At 51.0% G+C, this 24816-nt stretch overlaps 1 protein-coding gene across 2 annotated transcripts in view; it reads left to right on the top strand.

The window, feature by feature from the left end:
- PLA2G4E (phospholipase A2 group IVE) overlaps window positions 1–24816 on the top strand; it is a 67421-nt gene that overhangs the window by 22118 nt on the left and 20487 nt on the right. The window contains exons 1-3 of one of the 2 annotated variants that reach the window (XM_073876857.1): window positions 11494–11589; window positions 17053–17125; window positions 23280–23416. In XM_073876857.1, coding sequence (XP_073732958.1) covers window positions 11494–11589; window positions 17053–17125; window positions 23280–23416 — 306 coding nt within the window. Of the gene's footprint in view, window positions 1–11493; window positions 11590–17052; window positions 17126–23279; window positions 23417–24816 lie in introns of those variants that run through there. The other variant, XM_025883553.2, reaches the window with a different exon arrangement.

The following is a 24816-nucleotide window of genomic DNA, read 5'->3' as shown; positions in this document are numbered from 1 at the left end:
GCCCACCAGCCACCAACCAGCCAGCACTTGTAAGGAGGCTGGGCGGGGGTAGAGGACGGCAAGCAGCCAGGGGTGAGCCGGCCTCCCAGAAGTCACTGCTGTGTCAGTCACCTGCGCCACTCACCACTTCCTCGGTGCAAATTCTTTAACTCAAACCCTGGTCACGACACCAACATCAACCAAGTACCACGAAAAAAAATCCTCAGGGTATTTTGCCTGAACCAGTTACAAGGCTTACACAAACCCTGAGTCTGGCAGAGCAAGCAGGGCTGAGGCTTGTGGGGACAGGTGGAAATGGGTCTTTAGGGTCACGTTCTAGGACCCCCAGGGGCTGATGACACGAATCCAGTTCGGCACAACAGGACTTCATTCTCCAGATGCCAGACTCTGCTCCTGGGATTCGGGACTCACCGTGTCCAGCCTCCCATTGACCAGAAGAGGAAAGTGAGGCCCAGAGAGAGGGAGCCATTTGTTTTGTGTCATACTGCGGAGCTCGAACTGCAGCCCACAACTCCCAGCTTTCGGCCCAGGGCTCTGCCCAGCTCACCACAGTGCTTTCCTGAACACGAATGGACACTGATCTTGAAATCAATAAGGAGCCAAGGCATGCCCCAGTTCTGCTGGGCCCTGTCAAAGCCAGGACTTGGATATGAAGGCATCTCCTGCTCATAGACCGTCGCAGGCCAGTACTGCCTGGTCTTCATCTCTGCCCTGAGACGTGGAAGCAGCTCCCAGGAAGTGACTGCAGAACCGTGGCTCAGGGGCTGGAACCGGACGGAACCAGTGGGGAATTATGTTCCTCTGCTAGAGCTGGTCTAGAACCAAATTCAGGTAAAAGACAGAGCACCATGGGCACCTGGGTGGCTCAGTCGATTAAGCGTCCATCTCTTGATTTCAGCTCAGGTTATAATCTCTGAGTCGTGAGATCGAGCCCTGCTTCGGGCTCTGTGTTCAGCAGGGAGTCTGCTTGAGATTCTCTCTTTCCCTCTCCCTCTGCCTCTCCCCCCCTGCCAAAATAAATAAAATCCTTAAAAAAATAAAAAAGAGCACCAGTGAATGGGATAGACTAGATCCATCGGATACAGTTCTTAAAACAATGGCACCAGTACAAACTTAGCCTTGACACATTACCCCAGGGCTGAGCTTGCTAGAAGACTCCCCCCAGTCCTCTCCCTGTCTGGGGTCCCCCCAGGTTCCCTGACTGAGAAGCTGATGTCAAGAGACTTGGAAGAGTTTGGGGGATGCTTGGTCAGCCAGCTTTAGACCAAGAAAAGTGAGGGCCGCTTGTCACCCTCTGTGGGAGAAGCCAGGGGCTCCCTCCACATCTGTCCTATGGGTTCTGTGGGATGGGAAGGCCAAAGGGAAGGGTGAGGGGAGGGGAAGAGAAGACAAAAGAGCGAGAGTGGAGAAGGGCTGAGGATGGGAGGCTCTGTTCCGGGGCCTGGGATTGTCCCATGAGCCCCTAGCTCTGGATCACTTTGTAAAACTCATTCAGTCCTAGCCATTCAGCTCATAGGTATTTTCCCAGGAGAAATGAAAACATATATTTACACAAAAACCTGTGTGCGAGTGTTTACCGCATCTTTATTCATAAGTGATAAAAATTGGAAACAGCTTTGTCCTTCAACCAATGAATGGACAAACGAATTGTAAATACTTTTACAATGGAATACTACACAGCAATGAAAAAGAACAAACGCAATACAGCTACACGGGTAGATCTCAAAAACCTGACATTACACAAAAGAAGTCAGTCACAAAAGACTGAGCACTATGACCCATTTATGTGGAACTCCAGGAAAGACACCTCTAATCTGCAGTGACAGCGAGCAGATCCGTGGCACCCTGGGGCCAGGGGAAAGGCCAAGGACTGACCTCAAAGGGCTATGAGGCAGGGTTTGGAAAGGATGCAAATGATGTACATCTTGATTGTGGTCGTGATTACACAGCTGTGTATGTTTGTCAAAACTCATCGAATGGGTGTGTTTTATTGTACTAAGTTATACCTCTAAAAGCTGATCTTTAAAGTAAAAAAATAAGTCAATTCACCAAATGGTCACTTTACCAAAAGCACAACCATCCTACTAGGCCATCCGCAAGGGCCGCATCATGCGGCATCCCCTGAGCTGGGGTCTCAGCCTCCCCAAGCCCAGATGCACGGTTCCGGCCATTGGCCCACATGGCCCCACCCTCTCCCACAGGCCCACAGCCCTCCTAACTCCGGGAGCCTTGCTGAGTTTCCATGAATCTGCCCTGGCCTCTTTTGTCTGCCCTCCAGTGGGCGAAGAGCACCGCTGGGAGGCCGCATCTCCCAGGCATCAGTGGGAAGCAGGACAGACGTGCTCTGGGCTCAGGGGTCTCCAGAGTCTCTAACTAGTAAACCCTTGCTACTGGATGGTGGACGTGGGCGCACGCCATATTTGTTATTTATGAAAACTGAGGCCTAGAGAAATTCTGAAGCCATGTTTCTTGTTTTTTTTTTTTAAGATTTTATTTATTTATTTGACAGAGAGAGAGAGAAAGCACAAGCAGGGGGAGCGGCAGGCAGAGGGAGAAGCAGGCTCCCCTGCTGAGCAGGGAGCCCGATGTGGAGCTCGATCCCAGGACCCTGCGATCATGACCTGAGCCGAAGGCAGACGCTTAACAACTGAGCCACCCAAGCACCCCTGATGTGATATTTTTATACATTGTGAAACGATTGGCATGATAAGTCTAGTTACCATCTGTCACCATACACAGTTATTATAATATTATTGATGATTCCCTAAGCTGTATGTTACAGCCCCGTGGCTTGTTTATTTTTATAACTGGAAGTTTGTACCTCTTAACCCCTTTACCTAGTTCATGCGCACCCCCTAAACCCTCTCCTCTAGTAACCAACAGCTTGTTTCCTGTATTTATGAGTCTGGTTCTATTTTCTTTGTTTTGTGTTTTAGATTCCACATATAAGTGAAATCATGTGGTATTTGTCTTTCTCTGACTTATTTCACTTAGCACAATGCCCTCTAGATCCAACCGTGTTGTTGCAGATGAAAAGATCGCATTCTTTTTATGGCTGAGTAATATTCCATTATATATATAATATTATATATGTATATATATGGCACCTCTTCTTTATCCATTCATCTATGGATGGACACAGAGTTTGATTCCATATCTTGACTATTGTCAGTAATGCTGCCATGATCACAGGGGTGCACATATCCCTTCTGATTGGTGTTTTCATTTTCTTTAGATAAATACTCAGTAGTGGTATTACCGGATCATACGGTAATTTTATTTTTAATTTGTTGAGGAACCTCCATACTGTTTTCCACAGTGGCCGCACCAGTTTGCATCCCACCAACAAGGGCTCCCTTTGCCCCACGTCCTCGCCAACACTTGTTATCTCCTGTCTTTTCAGTAACAGCCAATCTGACAGGTGTGAGGTGGTATTTCATTGTGGTTTTGATCATCTTTTTTTTTTTTTCCTTTAATCCCCTCGGTAAATCTTTGGTTCTCAGGAGAGGATAATTCCTAATCAGAGTCCCTCACTCGCAAGCAGTGTCTGTTCAGAATCCATTTCTCCAGAATGAGAGCCTAGTGAGGAGCCAATGTTCTCCCCCAGTGTAATGTCATCTGCCGCAGGTACCTGGCGCCACGTGGGCTCCATGGCCAGGTGACTTTTGCCCAATATCCAGGCCCTCCCAACCGTTTAAAGCAGCCATATGGAAAGACAGTGTCTGCCTATGTGGACTTACCCCCTACCTACCCACGATGGACAGGACTCTGCTCTGGCCTGGCGGGGCCGACTGAAGGCAAAATGAAGAAATGAATAGAATCTGCAACCCACCCCCCTTCCCCCCACCCCATCTCCCTCTGACAAGCCTGCTCTGGAGTCAGCCCCCTCCTCCACAGATAAGCACACCTTTATTTTTCCCGAGCCCCAGCCCCTTAGGTCCCGAGGGGCAGCCAGAGAAACTGGGCCAGGCTGCATGGAGCCGATAGGGCATGTGGAGACCCAGCAGCATTCCTCACAGGTGCAGAGGGAGAGGTGGATCGGGGCCTTTCATAGCCCACGGCTTGCCCCTGGGGCCACACTGGGCTGATAAAGGAGGCACGCCTGCCCTCCAGCGCTCGCAGGCCGCGCAGTGCCACTGGTCACCTGTTCTACCCGGGGGGGGGGGGGGCGGGATTTGCTATCTTTCTCAAACATTCGGCTCAGGAACTTTCCCTGAGCTTTACCATGGCCAGCAAAAATCATGATTCTTGCACTTGATATCCAAACCTTTCTTTGGTCTCCTTTCTCAGTCTCCCTAACCTTGCTCATGCCATCTCGCCTGACACAGATGCCCCTTCCTGCTTTATTCATCAGGTCTCTACCCTTCCTTCAAAGGCAAATGCAAGGTCTTCCTGTGCCAGGCAGCCTCTTCTGACCTTCCTGGCCCTGGCTGGCGATGCTTTCTGAGTGGCATATTTTCACACCTCTCCTCCTATGTGACAGGATCATCCAGAGACCACTTGTGTGACCTTTCCGACTCACCCAAATAGACCGGAGCTCCTTGGGCAGGGATGATGTCTTGGTGTCTCTGGTATTACTGTGCATCACACATCTCTGGTGAAACCGTCGCTGACTGAAGGTCAGCCATGTCCTAACGCTTTATCTCCTTTAGTCTCCATAACCACCCCGAGAGGTAGAAATCATTATGCTTTCCATTTCACAGATGGAGAAACTCAAGTGTATAGGGATAAATTCACCCAAGTTCATGAAGCTAATGGATTGCAGAAGCAGTGTTCAAATCCAGGTCTTTGAAACTTGAAAGTCTAGATCCCTAACCAACTATATCATGTTCAGTCAGATTTGAGACAATGGCAATATCATCCTCACAGAAGCGACCAGTGACAAAGAGTAAGTGCAGTGTACAAAAGGCTCCAAACAGTCTTGCTATGTGAGAGAGAGTCAAGAGCTGGGAAATAAAACCTATCCTCTAGTTGAAACCAGAGACCACAACTGTTAGGAGCAGGAACTTCACAAGATGGCGCAATGTTGGGCTGTTGACACAAGCGCCTTCAGGATGCAAAGCGCTCGGCTGGGCCTTAAACATCTTGTTTATAAAGAGGAAGAACAGGGACGCCTGGGTGGCTCAGTCAGTTAAGTGTCCGCCTTCAGCTCTGCTCATGATCCCAGAGTCCTGGGATTGAGCCCCGCATCGGGATCCCTGCTCAGTGGGGAGCCTGCTTCTCCCTCTGCCTGCAACTCCCTCCTGCTTGTGCCTTCTCTCTCTCTCTCTGCCAAATAAATAAATAAAATATTGAAAGAAAAAATAAGAAAGAAAGAACGGAAAATACTTGTGAGCCAGATCTATTGACAACACTAAGAATATTACCTTCTTTGGGATGAAGTTCCTTTCTTGTCATGTTTATGTGCATTTTGTATCTCCTCATCATGAAATGGAGTCACGTCTAGCTTGTTGGCCAGAGGTTCTGTTACATCTGGACATATTAACACACATCTCCTGATGTGTGTCTCGTTAGAGCCAGAAGTTCCGGGGTCAGACTGACTTGCCTCCCAGTCCTGTCAATTACCATGGTGACCCTGAGCTAATTACTAATTACTTATCCTCTGCATGGCTCAATTCTTTTTTTTTTTTGTGAGATAATAACACTAGCTACTTCACAGGTAATATAAGATATTTTATAGTCTTTGTCACTTTGTTTACATTCAGTAAATGTTAGCCACTTCATTTCTATTGACATCTGTGTAATATTCCAGGTGTGTGAATGTGTCTTAACATTCAAACCATTCCTTTACTGGTGGGGTTAGGTGTTTCCAGTTGATGAACAAGACAAGCAATATCTCTACCCTATAAAGGGTTACAGTCTGATAGAAAGAGACAAAAAGAATCAATGAACAAGAGAATCCAAGATATGATATATTAAATCAAACCAAATAACCACAGTGATCCAGAAGCAAGTAGGTGGGTGAGAGGCATACATGTTCTGGAGGGCGGTCAGGTAAGAGTTGCTGGAGAAAAGGACATTTGAGCAGATCCATGATGTTGAGAAAGAGCAGCAACACACAGAGTCAGGGTCAAAGATATAAGGCCAGCGAATGGGAAGTGCAGAATCCCTGATGTAGGAAAGAGCTTGCCATGTTCCAGGCGGAGAGGGCCGGTGTAGCTGGAACTTGTGCGTGAGGGGAGGAGTAGAACAGACGTGAGCAGCCAGACCACACCGGACCTTTCAGGGCCATGGCAAGAAGTGAGAGCCACAAGGGGCTGGGGGATTTTACTCAGGGCCATCACAGAACCTAGCTGATGTGGTTATTTGGTTTGATTTAATGTATCATATCTTGGATTATGTTTTTAGGAGACCACTTGTGCCTTCTGCAGAGAAAGTCTTGTAGGAAGGCAAGAGTGGAAGCAGGGAGACCAGTCAGGCTATCGCAGTCGTTGAGACGAGTGGAGGTGATGACTGGCACCCGACCAGTGGCCGTGAAGCTGGGGAGCGCTGGAGGGAAAAAATCTCCCCTGAGTGTCAAGGGCTGAGGATGTGGAGTGTGGAGTGTGTCCTCTTTGGTCCCATGAGCCCCCGGCTTGCCCTCTTGATTGGTTGTTATGTCCTTGTACCCACATATCCTTCCCCATTCTCTCGTTGTTGGGAAAGGCAACTCTGATTCAGCCTTCTCAGTGTTTTCCAATTTAATAGCTACAGTGAAATCTCATTGGCGTTTCAATGTGCCCTTCCCTGAATGCGGATGATTTTGAGCATCTCCTCCAATGCCTGTTAGCCTTTTGGGTTTCCCTTGCTACATAAACTGCAGGTTCCAATCTCTGGTCCATTTTTATGTTGGCACAGCCATCTTTTTCTTGCGGATTACCTAAGAATTCTTTGTATATGCTAGATGTTGATCCTTTGGTGATTTGCAAATGCACTGCAAATACCTTTCATCATTCTGTCTGCAATCTATCAACTTTTTCGGTGTGTTCTTAGTTGATAGAAATCCTTAACCCTTATGTAATGACATTTAGAAATGTTTTTGCCTTACGGTTCATGGTTTCAAAGTGTTGTTTTAAGAAATCCTTCTTATCCCCAAATCACAAATAGAGTCTCCTACATTGTCTTCTATTAACTTTATAGTTTTCCATTTCAGGTGTTGATCACATTTACAGCCTTTTTTTTTTTTTCGAGTATAGAAATAAGTGGGAATACTGTTTAATTTGTTCTATTTAGTGAACCACTCATGTCCACATCATCTGTTAAATAGCTGTTCTTTCCCTATTGATTTGTGGTGCCAACTTTATCAATGATTACGTTCCCTTAACTATCAGGGCATGTTACGATCCCTCTATTTCGTCCCATTGGTCTGGTTCTTACACCAACAACATGCTGTTTGTCTAAGTGTGGCTTTGTAGTTTATCTCAGAATCTGGTAGGGTAAGATGCTCCTCTTTACCAGTATTTTTTATTTATTTATTTATTTATTTATTTAAGGATTTTATTTATTTATTTGACAGAGATAGAGGGAGAGCACAAGCTGGTGGAGCGGCAGGCAGAGGGAGAGGGAGAAGCAGGCTTCCCGCTGAGGAAGGAGCCCGATGTGGAGCTCGATCCCAGGACCCTGGGACCATGACCTGAGCCGAAGGCAGATGCTTAACCAACTGAGCCACCCAGGTGTCCCTTATCAGTATTTTTAAAGGATGGGTTTATTACCCATGGATATTTATTAAGAGGAATAAATTTGGGATATATTTTGCAGGTAGCAGTGTGCTTGTGGCATCTTTTGCTTTACTGAAATTTTATGTTTCTGTATATTCTGATATAAGGTAACATATCCTTATTGGCTTCTAGGTTTTGTACCTCATCTAGAAGATTCTCTTCGTCCTAGTATCTTATTAATATTCTCTAATATCTTATTTTAAATCTTCTATTGTTTTATTTTAATGGTTAGATATTTAATCTGTCTGGAATCTGTTTTTGTGTTGTTATGAAATTAGGATCTAACTATTTTATTCCAGTGGCAAGCTAGCTTTTCCAATAATGAATAACCCATCCTTTCATCCGTATTTGAAAGACTTCCTTTATCATATACTAAAATGCCATATATACATAGGGCTGTTTGGGGGCTTTATTTTTTTTTATTTTAAAAGATTTTATTTATTTATTTGACAGAGAGAGACACAGTGAGAGAGGGAACACAAGCAGGGAGAGCGGGAAAGGGAGAAGCAGGCTTCCCAAGGAGCAGGGAGCCCGATGTGGGGCTCGATCCCAGGACCCTGGGATCATGACCCGAGCCGAAGGCAGATGCCCAACGAATGAGCCACCCAGGCGCCCCTGTTTGGGGGCTTTACATGCTTTAAGGAAGGTACTGGAATCCAGAATTTGTTGGCAAAGGATGGATAAGCGTCGGATGCATTTGAGCAGGAGGATGGCAGATCGAAGGGGTGGTTACAAAGCTCCCTGGCCAGCCAGGTGTGTGGGGTATGAATCCCTGAGAGGAGGCTGAGGCTGAGAGAGAGATGCCACTGGCAGAATGGGAAGGAAGGGACAGGCACCAGAGGCATCTTGAAAGAGGAAAGGTGAGTAATTCACCCTTGTGGGGCTTTCGGGGGAGTGATGTCTGCTGAACCAGCAGGACGAATGTACTTTTCAATGCTGGCTTACCTGAGGCCAAGGGGCTGCTGGCGAGAGGCAGGTCCTGGTTACCCTAGTCAGTGGGAGTCAGTTAACGAGGCCCAGACACTGCCATGGGCAGAGGCCTCTGAGGACGCAGGTTGGGGTTTCTGGGGGAGATCTCAGGCTCCCTGCTCATCCAGGAGGAGAGGGGCTGAGTGGGAAAGAACTCAGTCCCTTTCACTCTGCAGCGGCAGCTTTAGAATTTCCCCGCACAGCGACTCTGGGACAAAGGGAGAAAGGGGGCCTGGCCTGGAGTATCAGCTGTGTACCAAGGGAACTGTTTTAGCTTCAAATGTGTGTTCATTTGGAGACGTGTTAGATGAGAAGGGGAGGTTGATGCAGTTGTTACTTGGTCACACGGACTGGCACTCCTTACTCATCTTCCCAGCACACTTCCCGCCATCCCCACGGAGGCCCTTCTCCCCTCCGGCCCCACTTAAAGTCTGCGCTGGACCCTTTACCCCTGAGTTCAGCTCCCTCTTCTCCCTTCACTAGATCATAAATTCTTGGTCCCTTCCTTCCAGACCCTGCCCTGAGCAGTCAGCACAGAGCTGGGCACACAGTGGGCAGTGAGGGCCTGTTTGCTGCTGGATTGTTCCCCTTAGTTCACCACCGCACCAGCTCCCACGTGGTCAGAAGCCACACAGAGGGTGCAGAGGAAGGAGCTCCAGCTCACCTCCTGTTAGCCTCCTATTCGATTTGATTTCATTCAGCTAAATGGGGCCCTGCTCTTGAGGCATTTATGGACAATGAGGAAATACAGGGGTTGGAGACCTAGATTTTTCCATGCATTACCTTGGATGGATGGAGCGGGGTGTGGCCCGGCTTCTTCAGTGAGGAGAGGATCAAGTACCAGGTTTTGGGGAATGCCCTGGAGTTTGGGGCTTGCCTTGGGCCTGTTTGATAGGCAAAGGGTAAGGGAGTGAAGGGAAGGGAGAGACAGGAAGGATCTCCAGTGAGGAGGTCCCCCAGGACTCACCATACCCCCTCACCCCTCACTTTCAGGACACTGTAGTGCTGTGAGTTGGGTTGCCCACAACATCAATCAGCACTGCCTTCTTAAAGTTCAGCTCTGATCATGTCACTGTCCTGCTCAAAAACCATCAGTGGCTCTTTATTGCCTACGGACTAAGTTCAAATTTAAAGCTTGGCCTCTGAGGGTCACAACTATTGGGCCCTAATGTATCTTTCCAGATTTGTTCCTTCACAGAGCATCCCTCCTCTCTGCCCAACTTCCACATTCCCTGTGTCCTACACTCCACCCCCACATCTCCTTCCACACCTTACTACTCCAGACTACTTGCATAGCTGAGCATACCCTGCTTTCTGGCCTCCCTATTTTTGCTCATGTTGTTCCTTCCTCCTAGCATACCTTTCCCACCTATCATTAGCTTTTGAAATCCTAGCCATCCTCTAAGACCCAAATCAGGCGCCACCTCCTCCGTGAAGCCTTCCCAGATCTGCTCTTTCACTTCCCAGCCAACATCTACCTTCTATTTTCTGGGCTCCCTACCCAGTTATTAGCTATGTGACAGAGCTCTATAAACCACAGATGTTTACAAATGTGAAGGATTTGTATTGCTCCTTCTAGGATGCCCCCTTTTACCATGGGAGACTTGGACCTCTGAGCCTCTGAGGGGTTGGATGCATTTGTCCCCTCACCTGGACTATCAGCAACTTCAAGCCTGGAACCCCCTCTCAGTAGCAAAGATGCAGTTGGTGCTCCCTAAGTGTGTGAACAAAATTAAATTTAGTGGATTCCACTGAGGGGTGTGGGTGCTGAGTTTGTGTCCTTGGCAGTGGGGTAGATCTACTATCTAGGGAACGGATGCAGGCTGACAGGGGTCCAGACTGAGGGCCCAACTGCCTTCTGGAGGGCCAGACAAGCAGAGGAGAGCAGGGTGGGGGGCACCTCTGCCTGGCATAGGAAGAGGTTCCACAGATACCACCAACCGGTTCCATCCCTGCATTTGGGTCTTGTCAGCCCTGTGTTCGGATCTCACCCTCAATTTCCCAAAATTTGCTTTAATATGTGGGCCAGAAAAGCCGGTTGTAGGGCCTTAGGCAATAGCTCAGGCAGGAAACTCCCAGTGTACCTAGCTGGGCAGCCGAGCAGGCGAAGTCACTTCACCAGGCCCCTGAGTGAGCCCGCCGTCAGGCCAGAGATAGGGATCAGCTGGGTGGAGCAGGAGCATCCTCTAAGCTGCCCTGAGATAGGCAGAGGCTGGGCACACCCTCTCTCCACCTGGCCTCCCAGGAGGGAGAGCTGGGAACACTTGCACTTGACCCTTTCCTCACCAAGGATTCAGGCAATCACTTTTTCTTCTCCCTCTAAGTTTGACCATCATCCCTGCCTCCCGTGTGGTTCCTGCCCACAGCTCCTAGGCACCAAGCGGTAGGACTATGTGGAGTTTAGGAGGGAGGGTACCATCCCCCATTCCCCAAGATGCCCAGAAGCGCATCTCTGAGCCATGATCTTGATAACCTGAAGAGAGAGGGCTTTCCCAAATCATGGCTGGGCTCATCCTAAAGTTGTAAGGGTCCAGCATGCTCTTCTTGCCACCCATTCCCTTGGACAGCCAGGTGGTTCTGAGTTTCTGGGGGCAGCAGACTGCTGACCCCAAGGGTCACAGCCCCCTGCTGGTTCCTGCATTTCCAAGATCTGAAGGCCTCAGGGTCCCTTGATACTAAGGGCTCGAGGCCCCCCACCCCCCATCTGCCTACCCACCGTAACCCCTCCCCATGCAATCCCAGCCACAGCAGAGAGGTGTCCAGAGGGCGGAGCTCTGAGTCAGAATATAAATTCCCAATCTTGCCACCCAGCTGGAGAGCCGCCACGATGCTCGGCAGGCAGATGCCCGCCTGGCTCTCCCACTACCTACCAGACCTACGCCAAGCAGAAGATGGCAAGCCTTCAGCCCCCTGTGCCTTGGAGGTGATGGAGCCGTGCTGGGTAGGTGGGCCCTGAAGCTGAGGGCAGGAGGCAGGAACCAGGAGGGCTGGGAGCACTGTAGACTCCAGAGACACGGAGCACCTGGGCTTGGGCAGCCCTGACCAGGCACCCGGGGATGTGGTCTGGCCCAGTTGGGGCTTCTGGGTGGATGGCCCAGCTGAGGGTACCCACAGACTCAACCAGATGCTGTGGTGTGGCTCAGGGCCTTCTGGGGCCAGGCCAGCACCCAGGTAGACAGTGCTCAGCACTGCCAGGGGTGGATCCGTGCTCATCTCTCCTAGCGGTGAGTGGGCATTTACGCCGTGGACATTCTAAACTGCCATGCTGTGTGAGTATGTGGTGTGGTGTCTCGGAAGGACCAGTGGCATTGCCAACCTGTCACATCAGCCCAGAAGGCCAGCTGGATCTGTGGTCAAGACTCCTGGGTCCATCTGACTCCTCGTAGCCTCCTAGGGAGACGCTGGGTTCAAGGGTCAGGTTGCCAGGGTTCCGGACCAGCTCTGTCTCAGCTTGCCCATTTACTTCAAGCTTCCAGTTTGCCATAGGCACGCCATGGCCAGGCCTGGCAGCAGCAGCTTCTTCCTCATCCTTCTCTCCAGGCCCCTCCCCCAGCCCACACTGAATCCCTGAGTGAGACGAGTGATGCCCTGAAAATGTCTTGTCCTTTTAGGGTGGGAGGTGGAGACCCCATGCAGCCTCCCAGGAGCCCAAGGAGGGGCGCTCCGAGCTGCATGGTGTCTGGTGCCCTGCTGCCCTGGCCAGGATAGGTATCACCTTCTGGGGTGCCCCCACATTTCCCCACGGCCCTCAGGGGGCTGGAAGAGCCTCTGGTCAGCACCTGTTCCTGCCTCCCTAGTCTGGTGGAGCCTCTGGAACCTGGGCTGGGAGTGGGGAGAGCTTCCACAGAAAGGACAGAGCACCTTGAAGGGGGGCGTGGAGCAGCTGAGAATTGTGCCTGTCCCTCTCAGGTCCCCGAGGCTCCGTGCCTCAGAGCTGGACTTCTTGCCCTGACCCCTCACCTAGCTTGTGTGATAAAAAAGGAAAACAGCCATAGTAGCTCCTCCCAGGAGCCCCCTGGTCTGGGATGTTGCTCAGACTAGCTCGGTAATGTTCTGAGGTCCCATGAAGTCCCCAACCCAATGGTATTCTTTCAGGGAGGGCCCACACACCCTGAAAGCTATCACCAGGCTGTTGGGAGCTCTGACACAGGTGTTGCAAGGAACCGGTGGGATGGATACACCCAGCTCTCTGGGGAGGAGGAGGTGGCCTCACCAGCCAGGCCTGCCCTGAGAAGCCCTGGGGAGGGAGTTCCCACAGGCTCGCTAGGAGCTGTCTGCCTTCTCCTGCACCCCAGACCTTGTGGACTGGTTTGGTAAGGGTTCGCCTGGCCCTGGGGGAATGGGGATCACACCCACCACTTCTGAAACCCCACGTGTCAGACCCCCTCCCCATTTCCCACCCCCACATGGGAGCCTGCCCCCAGGAGCCCATCGGTAACTATTCATCTGACCGACTGGTGGTGACAGCTAGACCTGGGGTGCCCTGAATTGGCAGCTGAGGGCTTACTCCTGCCTCTCCTATTACGTAGTCCAGTGCATGACCCGGAGCAAGCTTTTAGCCAGTTTGGTTAACTCTCAGTGAGAGCCAGCCCCCGGGGCAGCTGGAACGTGTGCCGCCCTGCGGTCAGGTAGATCTACACCCGAGGCCTGGCCCTGCGGCTTCTGCACCATGTGCCCCTGTGTGAGAAGCAGTCTCCCTAAACCAAGGCTTCTCCTCCACAAAGTAGGGCTAACAGCACCTTCCTCGGAGCGTGCTGGGGGAGCTAGATGAGAACAGAGGCAGTGCGCCCCGTGTGGGCTCAGGGCCTGGCACGCTGGAGGAGGCTGGGGAGCTGTGCTCCACAACCTCCCCCCACCAGGTCCTGCCTATGAAGCTGGGGGCGGGAAGGGGGACTATTGAATTGCCTAATAGCCAGTCCAGAAGGTCAAAGAGTGACATCTTTTCCACATGAGCTGGTAAGATCCCCCTGTCCTGTGTAGGTCTCAAGGGGAAGTAGAGTCCTGGCACGCTCAGCCCCAGGAATCCAGGCCAGGGAGGAGGCCAGAGCCAGAGCCGGAGCTGGGTGTCTGCGGTCTGAGCAGCAGAGCCCTTTCTCCCACAGGGCTTCTCCGAAACCCATCAGGCCCACCCTCCCCACACAGCTGTATGGTTCCTAATGCATCTGAATACGCTTCTCTCCTGTTGGCCAAACAGTTCCTGCCTTGAGCTCCAAACCCCCTGAGTGCTCCCTGGTCCTTACCCAGGAGCCTCCAATGACCCCATGAACCAGAGGATCCATGCCCACCCCTGCTCCAGGGCTCCAGCCCAGTTGGCCTGATGCCCGGCCGTGGTTGTTGTTAAATAATTTGATTTTCACCCTGATAACCAGCCAAGGCATCCCATCCCAGGGACAGGCTTGTCCAAGTCCTTAAAGGGTTTTACCCTTACCACACGGTAAGCTACCCCGTAAACTTGGGTTCCATAATGTCACCGGTTTCTGGTTGCCATCTGCACAGCCACAGACACTGTGCTTTGTTCTATTGGATCTTTCTACTGTGTATCAGTTACCTCTGGGGCCATGAAGTTTGGCTTCTCCCTAGCATCACTTCTGTTGAGCTGGTTAGAGCAGGAGCAAAATAGTACGTTCATTTTTATCCAAGACGGTCATTTTTCACAGACCTGGTTATCAGAATCACCTGGGCCCAAGACTTGAGTCCCATGTTCCCACAGCCTTCCTCCCAGCATGACCCCTCTAGGTTCTCTCTCAACCCCCCTTGCCCGCTTGTCTCCCTGCTGGTGAGATGTCAGTCGTTTGTAGAGCGCTTTGGAATTGGGTCTCTTCTGCAAATTCCTGAGCTTGAAGTTGTGATTTGAGACTCCAGGTAGACCACAAAGGAGCCTTCTGTGGCTCCTGGGAAGTAGAACTCCTCCAAGAACCTTAGGCTCTGGTGTGCGCTGGCTCTTTAAAAAAGAGAGAGATCGTGGAATATAGTGGCAGAAATGTAGCAAGTCCAAGCATTGCAAGTAAAAGGACCATCAGAGTTTGGGGGTTATTGTGAAGTCTTGGGGGAATTCAGAGTGAAAAGGAGAATCTGTCAGGAAAAGAGGTTCTAAGAGGAAAAGATGAAGGAGGTGGGGGGCAAGTGACACCTGTCTTTGCATTGAACGTTAACGGTCGCTTCCAAGTAAGGCGACACCATGGTCATGGTTACGAGCTCAAGCTGAAGAATTAACGCTGGATTCAAACTTGGGCTCCTTTGATTCTAGCTGAGGGCCCAACGTCAAAGGACTCAGTCTCAGATTCACCATCTGTAAAGTGAGGCTCATAACTGCTCCTTGGCCGGCGGAGGGGGGGGGCAGGTTGTGAGGACTGAGCGAGATGGAACGTAGAGATTACATACACTACGCTTAGCGTATGGCAGACGCTCGTCAGGTCGTCACTGAGGGGGTTAGCGCTGCTGAGTTAGAGTGGGGAGAGGTGGGCAGCCTCCCTGGAGGGTGCCAGGATTAGATGACAGCAGAGGGCTTTTCCTGGAAGGCAGGGGGACATCGAGTGAGGTCCTGAGGGAAGCCATGAATGCTCATGCCCTTCCAGACAAGACACATGGGGGAGGGCAGCCCCTCTGGGGGGCAGGAGAAGGACCGTGATGGCTGAGAGCCCTTCAACACTATGAAATGTCCCTGAGGACTGACCCTCGCCTGGGCTGAGGCCTCTGGCCACCCACCTGAACTCTAGTTGCCCTCTGAGAATGTAGGCCAGTGAGAACAGGCTTTGCCACAACCACTCTCCTGGGTGAAAACCGACTCCCTCTTCTCGCCAGATCAGGCCAGGACACCCGCTCCACCTGACGGGGGCGGGGTGAGAAATGAGGAGCCCACCCTGCCCAGAACGGGTCTGGCCAAAGGCCCAGCCCTATTTCCAGAGCCAGGGGGAGAAGTGGTGTTTATGGCCTTTGGCTCAAGTCATACAGCTCCAAACAGAATCCTGTGAGATCAAGTTATTGACTGTGAAGACACCCAATATTTCAGAGCTAACCTCACGAAGGGATTCCTCACACCTATTTATAACTGTCCATTTGGCTTTTGCTCTGATTTTGAGGCAGCTGTTGGGGACTGAGGACGAAGAGACCCTAATTCTATCTCAGGGTCTACGTAGCAACCTTCCCAGGCATCATTGTGGTGTCGCTGCTTAGAATGAAGCCCCGGAAGAGGCTGGAAGGACAGACATCAAAATGATGACAGTTCTCATGACAAGAAAAAAGATCATTGTCACTGTGTAGGGTGGTGGGTGTTAACTAAACTCATTGTGGTAATCATATTGCAATATCTGTGTATATCAAATCATTACGTTGTACACTTAAAACGAATACAATGTTATATGTCAATTATATCTCAATTTAAAAAGATAGCAATACCTCTGTTATAAAGGTCTTATGAAGATTTAAAAATGTGGGCGCCTGGGTGGCTCAGTCGTTAAGCATCTACCTTCAGCTCAGGTCATGATCCCGGGGTCCTGGGATCGAGTCCCACATCGGGCTCCCTGCTCCACGGGAAGCCTGCTTCTCTCTCTCTCCCACTCCCCCTGCTTGTGTTCCCTCTCTCGCTGTCTCTCTCTCTCTCTCTGTTGAAAAAATAAATAAATAAAATCTTAAAAAAAAAAGATTTAAAAATGTAAGAAAAGTGTCTGGCAAATAGTAAGTGTTCAACAGATGCTAGCTAGCTAGCTCTTGCAATATTATCTCTGACAATAGCCAAGGCAGATGAACTATCTGTGTACAGTCTGAGTTGAAAATAAAAATAATTATAACATTTAAAAAACCCCAAAAAAGTGATAATAGTGATCGTCTCCGAGTGGTGGGATGCTGGAGACTCTTCTTTTTCTTCATATTTTTGTGTTTTTCCGAGAACCCCCATAATGTTTCAAACAGAGAATTGCATCCTCTTAAAGATGTATAACAAGATTTTGGCAACAGGGTGAACTACGTGGAGTGTAAAGGCTTCTAGTTCATAGGCCTCTATAAATATGGTCATTTGGTCCATGGGAGGGATCCCAGGGCATCTGCCATAGGTACGAGCTAGGAGTGATGGTAAACAGACTCCTCTAAGCCTGGGTGAAACTCTCGGGGAAGGGACTTCAAATCCTGAGATTCAACCAGGAAAAACATGAACAGGACAGGCCTGAAGCCGTCGCCTTCCAAGGGGTGCTGGCTCGTAGTGGGGGGAGGAGAAAGCCCCTCACCTCAGCAGGCTTGGGGACCAGCGGCATCCTCCGGAGCCCAGAAAAGCAGATGGCCTGGGAGGAGGCTTCTTGGGTCTGAGCAGTGGGAGCCTGTGGCCCACTTGAGCTGTTCTCTCTGTCAGTTGCCATTGCCTGAAGAATGAGCCTGCTAACCTCTCAATCCACAGGGCGGGCTGTCTCCATGCCACCTACTGACCGTGAAGGTCATCCGGATGAAGAACGTCCGACAGGCTGATAGGGGTGAGTATCCTCCTGTCTTCCCTCCTTCTCTGCTTGAGGGACGTGGCTGGAGTCAGCCTCTGGCTGGAGACACATCAGAGGTGTGTGGGTGTGTGGGGGTGGATGGGGGTGGGTGTGTCCGCCCTACTCAGGTTGTATTTCAGACTTTGGGGTTTACATCATTTTTCCAGGCCCCTCCTCTCACCTGTGACCTTGGGACTACCAGCCCCTGCAGTCCGCCTGGGTCTGAGAACCCTGTTCACCTCACTGTCTCCTCCCCACTCCCCCCTCCTCTAGCACCCATTTCCAGGAGCATCAGCTTCTCCCACACTGGGCACTCCTTGCTTCTGCATGAGTTGATGGGCTGTTAGAAGTGAAGGAGAGGGAGAGGCCAATCTGTCAGCCTAGCCCCAGTGCCCCATCTCAGTGCATGGATCCTAAGTTGGGTTCTGGAGTTCATGAGAGAAGCCAGCTCTGCAGCGTAGCCCCATGGATGCAGTTTGACTCACTGGCACTGTTTGTGCAGTGTTTTCTCGCAGACTTAACTTGGCCCTCATCCCAGCCCCTGCTGCATTCCCAGGTTATGGGGGGCCCTGGGAAGTCTCTGGCTTCAGTGAGAAATGAATGCATCTGGGTAGGTAGGATGCTCCCCTCATGCTTGTCTTTGGGGTGGAATTTGAGAACTCCAGAGAACCCAGATCCCCTCCCTATGCCACCTTCAACTTGCCCCATCCGGAGAGAAGCTTGGCCCTCAAGGCGGAGAAAGCTCCGTGTCAAGGCCCCTTGGCTGAGGGCGTGTCCCCACTCACTGGTGACCACACAGGAATGGCCCAAGAGCCACCAGGGCTCCCCAGAGCTCCATTTTATTCGTACTACCCTCACCCCTGGGATTCAGGCTAGAGAGGGCCTCAGGGGGGCAGAGAATGCAGAGAGCTATGATACCAAGTGTATATTTTAACAAGGGGAGACATTTATACCCGAAGCAATTATAGACTAGTAACAGGAGATGGCATTCTAACTTGTCACTAGAGAATTTAGAACTGGGGTAGGGGGGACGCCTGGATGCCTCAGTCGTTAAGCGTCTGCCTTCGGCTCAGGTCATGGTCCCAGGGTCCTGGGATCGAGCCCCGCATCGGATTCCGTCCTCGGGGGGAAGCCTGCTTCTCCCTCTGCCACTCCCCCTGCTTGTGTTCCCTCTCTCGCTGTGTCTCTCTGTGTCAAACAAATAAATAAAATCTTTAAAAAATAAAAACGTAAAAAGAACTGGGGGCACCTGGGTGGCTCAATCAGTGAAGCAGTTAAGCCTCTGACTCTTGGTATGGGCTCAGGTCATGATCTCCAGGTTATGAGAGGGGAGCAGCAATAAGCGTTGGGCTACATGCTCAGCAGGGAGTCGGCTGGAGACTTTTCCCTTCCCTTTGCCTCCCCCTCTGTCCCACCCGCTGCTCATGCTCTCTCTCTCTCTCTCTCTCTCTCTCTCTCAATCTTAAATAAATAAATAAATAAATAAATAAATAAATAAATAAATAAATAAATAAATAAAATCTTAAAAAAAGAACTGGAGGAGGACACTGAAAGCCGGGAGTAGCTAAGGAAGGCTGCTCTGAGGGCCTGGGGTCTGAGAGAGGCAGAGTGTGAGCGCCTAGAAGTCCTGGGAGCCCGATCTGGGGAAAGAGGCCATCTTGAGGGCGGGAGAGAAGCCACCTGGCCTCTGTGAGCACCTGCTGGGGGCCGCCTCCAAACAACACTTGCTTCTCTGAGCAGCCTGAGGGTAGTGCTGAGGCCCATTCGGTATGTGAGGGCGAATGATTGCCTAAAGGTGGGAGTAGTAGAGGAGACAAGCAGGAGGAGGCTGGGGCCAGGCAGAGGAGGGATGGGGGTCCGAGGGGCAGGGCTCCCGAATTCCGGAGGAAGGGATTGCGTGATTTCCTGAGGCGAGAGGCAGACTATGCCGGAGCATAGGTGGGGAGAGGCTGACAAACTTGCTGAGAAACGGTTGCCACAATGCAGGCCTGAGTGTGCAGGGCAGAGGCGGGAGGGCCCTGGGGCTGAGGGAAAGCCAAGCAGGCGGGAAGGACTCCAGCTGGACCCCCTGGAGGGCGAGTGTCCAGAGCCCAGGTCAGCCAGCGTCCAGTTTGGGCCCGGCTCTGCCAAGAGGCTGGCAGGAGAGCCAGGGACTTCTCGGGCTTCTCGGCGCCTCCCAGGCCACCGGAGAGTGAGTTGAGGAGAAGTGTTCCCTGGGCAGGGCCTGGCCACCACTTGCGCCTTTCTTGCCCATGCCACGGCGGGTCACTCAGACGCTTCACCCACCCCCGGGCAGTGCCCACCCACTCCCCGCGCCCCCGGGCTCCCCGCAGCTTGCACACGCCCACACCTGCCCTCACCTGTCCCCACTCCTGAGGTGTGTCCGCCCCAACCCTGCGGGCCGCCCGGGCTGCCCACTCTGGTGGCATGCCTGCACCTCTGCGTGTGCAGACCTTCCCTTTGTCCAGGCCTCTTTCTTCTGCCACACCCATCCCCTGCATATCCCAGAGGGAAGGGGATGGGGGAAGAGGCAGCCAGACAAATGGGCTGAAGGCAGACCCACCACCTTCTTCTTCCCTTTCCCCACGAGTCCCTCTGGCACACAGGCTGCCTTTGGGAGGTTTCCAGGTCCCCTTGGGGACCCCCTTGTTGTTTATGTTGTCCTCATTTCCCCTGAGGAACAGGGTGGGAGGCATCCATAGTGTCTGGGGGGGGGGGGAGCCCGGGGCACGTTGTGTATAGAACCCACAGTGGACCTAGGCTGGGCTCTGTTGCTGCCTTGCCTGATATGGTTGGTGACTATCATGATGTCTTCTGGGTCCTGGGTTACTTTTGCCGCAAATTGTTCTCTTCTAGCTTGGATCAAAAATGAGCTCCACTCTGGTTCAATCCTCTAGTGTGTGCCTGAGTTTCCCAAGATTTCAAGGAGCCTGAAAGGGATGAGATTTGGGGATGACTCGCTTGTCAAGGAGCGCTCCACCCAGCCCTTGGCCAGGACTGGATAGTGTGGACCTGGAAGGCTCCCAGTGGCCAAGAGCTTTTATTCCTCTTGGGAAAATCAAGTTAAAACTCAAACCAGTACCCCAAGTGATGCGAGGCAGGTGTGTCTCCAGAGGTATTAGGAAGATTGTGTTCTCAGCGTCTGTAGGTATCATTGAGTCATCTTCTGCCCTCCACATCCCAGGAAAGGGAGGCATGTCATTCAAATGACCAAGCCCTCTATCACTTAAGAGGAACAAGGATTAGAACCATCTATGCCTAGGAAATCCCCTGCAGTCTCTGAAATCCTCAGAATTGGGTCAGCATTGCCTAATCACTCTCCATTGCCAGCATGCCGGTCACTCCCCTTCCAGTCAGAGTATCCTCCGGGCCCCTGGTGGCCTTGCTCCCTCAAGTCATCTCTCCCTTCCGAGGATTTCCCCCTCCTTCGGCTGCACTCTCCTTCCCAACCTTGTGGAGAGAGATGGGACCAGCTCTCTCAGAAAGAATTGGAAAACAAATCAATGCTGGAAGTGTGGGTGTCTGATCAATGCTGTCTCTTCCAGGAGTATTTGTATCGTACCTAGAGATTTAAGCCTTAGGCCAAAAATACTGAGATTTTATTTAATGGGCTTAATGGGAGAATTTTAGGCATGGACTGATAATAGGAAAGGGATTTCAGAGGCAAAGGGGCCTTTACGGGTTCGATCAAATCATGCTAAGTAAATGGGTATAGAGTTGGTGGGGTCCCTGCCTGTAGGCTCCTTCCTACTATACAAGAGGCAGACCTGAGGAGAATGTCTCAGGCTAAGGAGGAATGGCGGGTGTTCCAGGAAAAGTCAATGGAGGGGGGGGGGTCCCAGGAGATCCCTGGGGAGTCTCCCTATAGGCAGAGCAATTAGAGATCCAAGTTGCTTACCTATATCTGTGGTGACTCAGCCCAGGATTTGATACAGTGCTCTCAAGCAGGAAGTTGGGCTTTTCCATTCAATTCATTTATTTATTCAACAAATGATTAGCAAGTCCTGACACACGGTCTCCAGGCCCTCCCAGCATTCAGGGTGCAGTGGAGATAGATGCTCTGACTTGCACTGGGGTGCAGTGTAGCCAGTGCCCTGCCAAGAGAAGGGCAGAGACTCTAAGCTGGGGGGGGGGTGCCTGGCCGAGATGTGGGGGTTCAGGGAAGGCTTCCAGAGGAGGTTCCTTCTGAAACCTGAAGGGGCTAGCCAAAGGAAGGGTGAGGCGAATGTGGAAGAGAACGGTGTTCTAGGCAGAAGGAATGGCCAGACAGCATGGCACTTCTGAGACCTACAAGTGACTAGGTTTGGCTGGAGTCTAGAGGGTGGGTGCAAGCACTGTGTGTGTGTGTGTGTGTGTGTGTGTGTGTGTGTGTGTGTGTTTGGTGGCAGGGCAGGGGCTGGGTGATAGTGAGTGTAGAAGGAGGGGGCCGAGGCTGGGGAAGTAGGAGAGACAGCCATGTTGAGTGGTTGGGACTCCTTCTTCTTGAGGACAGATGGGAGCTACTGAAAAATTTTAAACTGGGAGTAACATGGTCAGCTCTCAAAAGATCCCTCTGGTTTCTCCTGAGAGAAAAGACGAGAGTAGGGCAAGACAAGAGCCGGGGCGCCCAGTCGGTAAGTGGCAACAGAGGCAGTGGTGGCCTGCAACAAGGCAGTGGTGGTGCAAGCAAGACGTGGGTGGGCTGGAGAGGTCAACGGAGTTAAACATCATGGAAGAGCCAAGGATGGTACTTGAGGTCTGGCCTGGCCACCTGAATTGATGGTGAGGAGGAGCAGGTTGGACATGGAGGGGATGGGTGGGGATGATGAGGTCATCATTTTCTTTAGATTCCTCTGGGTTTTGGTCATTCTTTGTGTCTGGATTAAGCAATTATGACTTGTAAAAGGCAGTGTCATCCTACCTTTATTCAGTGGGAGGAGGGCCATGAATTCCAATTCACTGAATGTCAAGGCCTCAAAGATTAATCAGACATCGGAGATGAAATCGGAAGCTAGGGATGCTTATGATGCAAACCATGGTTCTTAACTCTGCTAATGTTCTCACTGGAGTGACAAGGTAAGACTAGTCAGTCCAGGGGGACACCTTGGGTTTCATTCTCACAGGACACTACTACTACTAACTAGGAACTAGTTTTGGTCAGTCCTATCTTCACACCAGCTCCACCATCTAGAGGATTCTCTGACACTGGAGACTGTATTGACTTTTACCATTTTCTACATATCTGGTGTGTCCCCTGAGAATTACCCCCAGCAGATTGCCAGGAGAGGGACAAGGGCAGGTACAGCACCTCTTCCTCCCTCCTCCCAAGTAGAATGGAGGGAGCCAAGCTAGGCTGCTATTTTTTTTTCACCTCTATGCCTTCTGCTGCTCCAGCCAGAAGACCCGAGAGGCCTTCTTCTACTTTGGGAGGGCCTTTTAAGAACAAAGCCTTTGTCCCTTCTCCAGAGCACATCCAGCAACATCACCCTTGGGTTGTTCATTTCAAATGAGAAAAAAAAAGTACATGCCCTCAGATGTGAGGGTTTCTTGGGTCACATGCCTCATGCTGGGAGACTGGTGTAGGGATAAAGAGCCTGGCTAAGTGCAGTCAAGACATTAGTCCTGTGTAAATGATGGCCCCTGCTTCTAGATTCTCCTAAACTCTTATTCCACCCAAGCCCTTCCCCATCCTGGCCCTCTGGGCAGGCTCTGTTCCCCTGCTTCTCACCAGCCCAGAGGAAGACCAGAGCCCCACTTTGTTTTTCCCGGTACCTTGCACTAAGGCAAGAGTTAAACTGGACTCTGTGGGGGCTGGTCCTCCAGATCTTCCCCTGGTGGAGGAAAAACTATGTAGCCAGACCTTGTCCCAACCTAGCAGGCATTTGCTCAGGGAGCTGGGATGCTTCTGAAAAGAGCCAGAAGCCATCTATGTCCAGGAGAGTGATCAGTGGGACATGAATCCCCTCTCTGAATTTTCTAGCCTGTAGGCTGTGGTCTTCTCAGGGGTTCTGGGACAAAGGTCTCTGGAGAATCAGACCCATGAGTGAGGAGGGGAGACTAGGGCATGCTCTGGAAATGACTTGCCTGAGGTTTCCTTCTGACTCTTCACTCTCCTTTCTGGACCCGGATTGGTTCCCCACCCTGCCCCCCAACCCTTGTCTTCCTTGGACAGTGAGCCAGACAGACTGCTTTGTGAGCCTCTGGCTGCCCACCGCTTCTCGTGAGAGGCTGAAGACCAGGACCATCTCCAACTGCCCGAACCCAGAGTGGAATGAAACCTTCAGCTTCCAGATCCAGAGCCAAGTGAAGGTGAGACTCAGAGGACACCATGTGTCTGTCAGGCCTGCCTACATTTCTATTCTCCTCCATGCCTGCTTGTCCTTCTGTTTGCTTATGTGTCCTTCTTATGTCTATTTGTCTTTCTGCCCACCTGCTTCTTCTCCTCCTAGCGACCCATCTTCCCACTCACCCACTTCTTCATTAGGCCTGCCTCATGTTTGTCCCTCTGAGTCTACTTATCCTTCTACCTTCTTTCCTTCCTCTCTTGTCCTTCTACCTAATTGTTGCTGGAATTTGTGGTTCCTGCCACAAAACTGAGTGTGTTTCAGAACATGCTCCAAGTAGGAGAATACATGGAGGGGAAGGGCCATTCTATTCACTAGGTCCAAGGACAGTCTGATTCCAGCCAGAGGGTTTTCCTTTTCTTAACTCCTTTTTAGGAGGCTTTATTATTTCTAATTCCTTGAGTGTCTGTTCTTTCATTTGTTGGGCTGTTGTTTCATGGTGTTGGCCTTCTTCAGGTATATGGCAACTCTCCTGCAGGAGAATTCTCCCTTGAGCATACTGAGCTGTGACCAACTCAGCAGAGTGCCCTTTTTTATTTTTATTTTATTTTATTTCATTTTGCCTAATGTGGGGCTGAAACTCATGACCATGAGATCAAGACCTGGGCCAAGATCAAGAGTCAGACACTTAACTGACTGAGCCAACCCCAGTGCCCCCTCAGCAGAGTGCTCTTAAAACAAACTTGGCCTCACCATGGAGATATCAACCCCAGTCTTGGTGCATTTGAGGCTTGATATGTCCAGCTTGCTGCTTCCATATTTTAGGGTGATTCTTTATTTCTGGTTCATGATAAGTCCTTTTTTGCTTTCAAGAAGGGCTTTAGGGGCACCTGGGTGGTTCAGTCACTTGAGCCTCTGACTCTTGATAACAGCTCAGGTCATGATCTCGGGGTCTGCTTGGGATTTTCTCTTCCTCTCCCTCTGCCCCTGCCCACCAACCCCCCCAAAGATAAATAAATAAGTCTTTTTTAAAGAAGGGCTTTATATTTGTTACTATAAGAATATCTCTTCTATCATATTTATGGTTTTGGCGAGGAAGGAGGATTTTGGCATGGACTCTGCCATCTTGAAATCAGAATTTCGACCTCCTTTGTCTAAAGATCTATGGGGCTGCTCATATGAATCTATGGGGTTGGTTCTGGGGCATGTCTGTGTTTCTAGTAATTACAAGGTCAACAGATCTCATTCAATAAGGAATCTTCAGACCACTTTATGTCCACCTGATAAGGACCAAAGAGGCAAACCCAGCCCCAGCCCTCATCTCCCAGGGTCCTTGAAACAAGAGACCTCAGAGGCTAATCCATGTTATCCAAAACCATTGACCTCAGTGTTCAGCCAGATGTCAGGGTAGCTGCTCAACTCTTG

The sequence above is a fragment of the Callorhinus ursinus genome, unplaced genomic scaffold, assembly GCF_003265705.2.
Source record: "Callorhinus ursinus isolate GAN/ISIS: 27379988/994484 unplaced genomic scaffold, GSC_fseal_2.0 scaffold25, whole genome shotgun sequence".
Classification (NCBI taxonomy): domain Eukaryota; kingdom Metazoa; phylum Chordata; class Mammalia; order Carnivora; family Otariidae; genus Callorhinus; species Callorhinus ursinus.
Note: the sequence above shows the minus strand (reverse complement) of the source record. Positions and strands in the feature narration are given on the sequence as shown.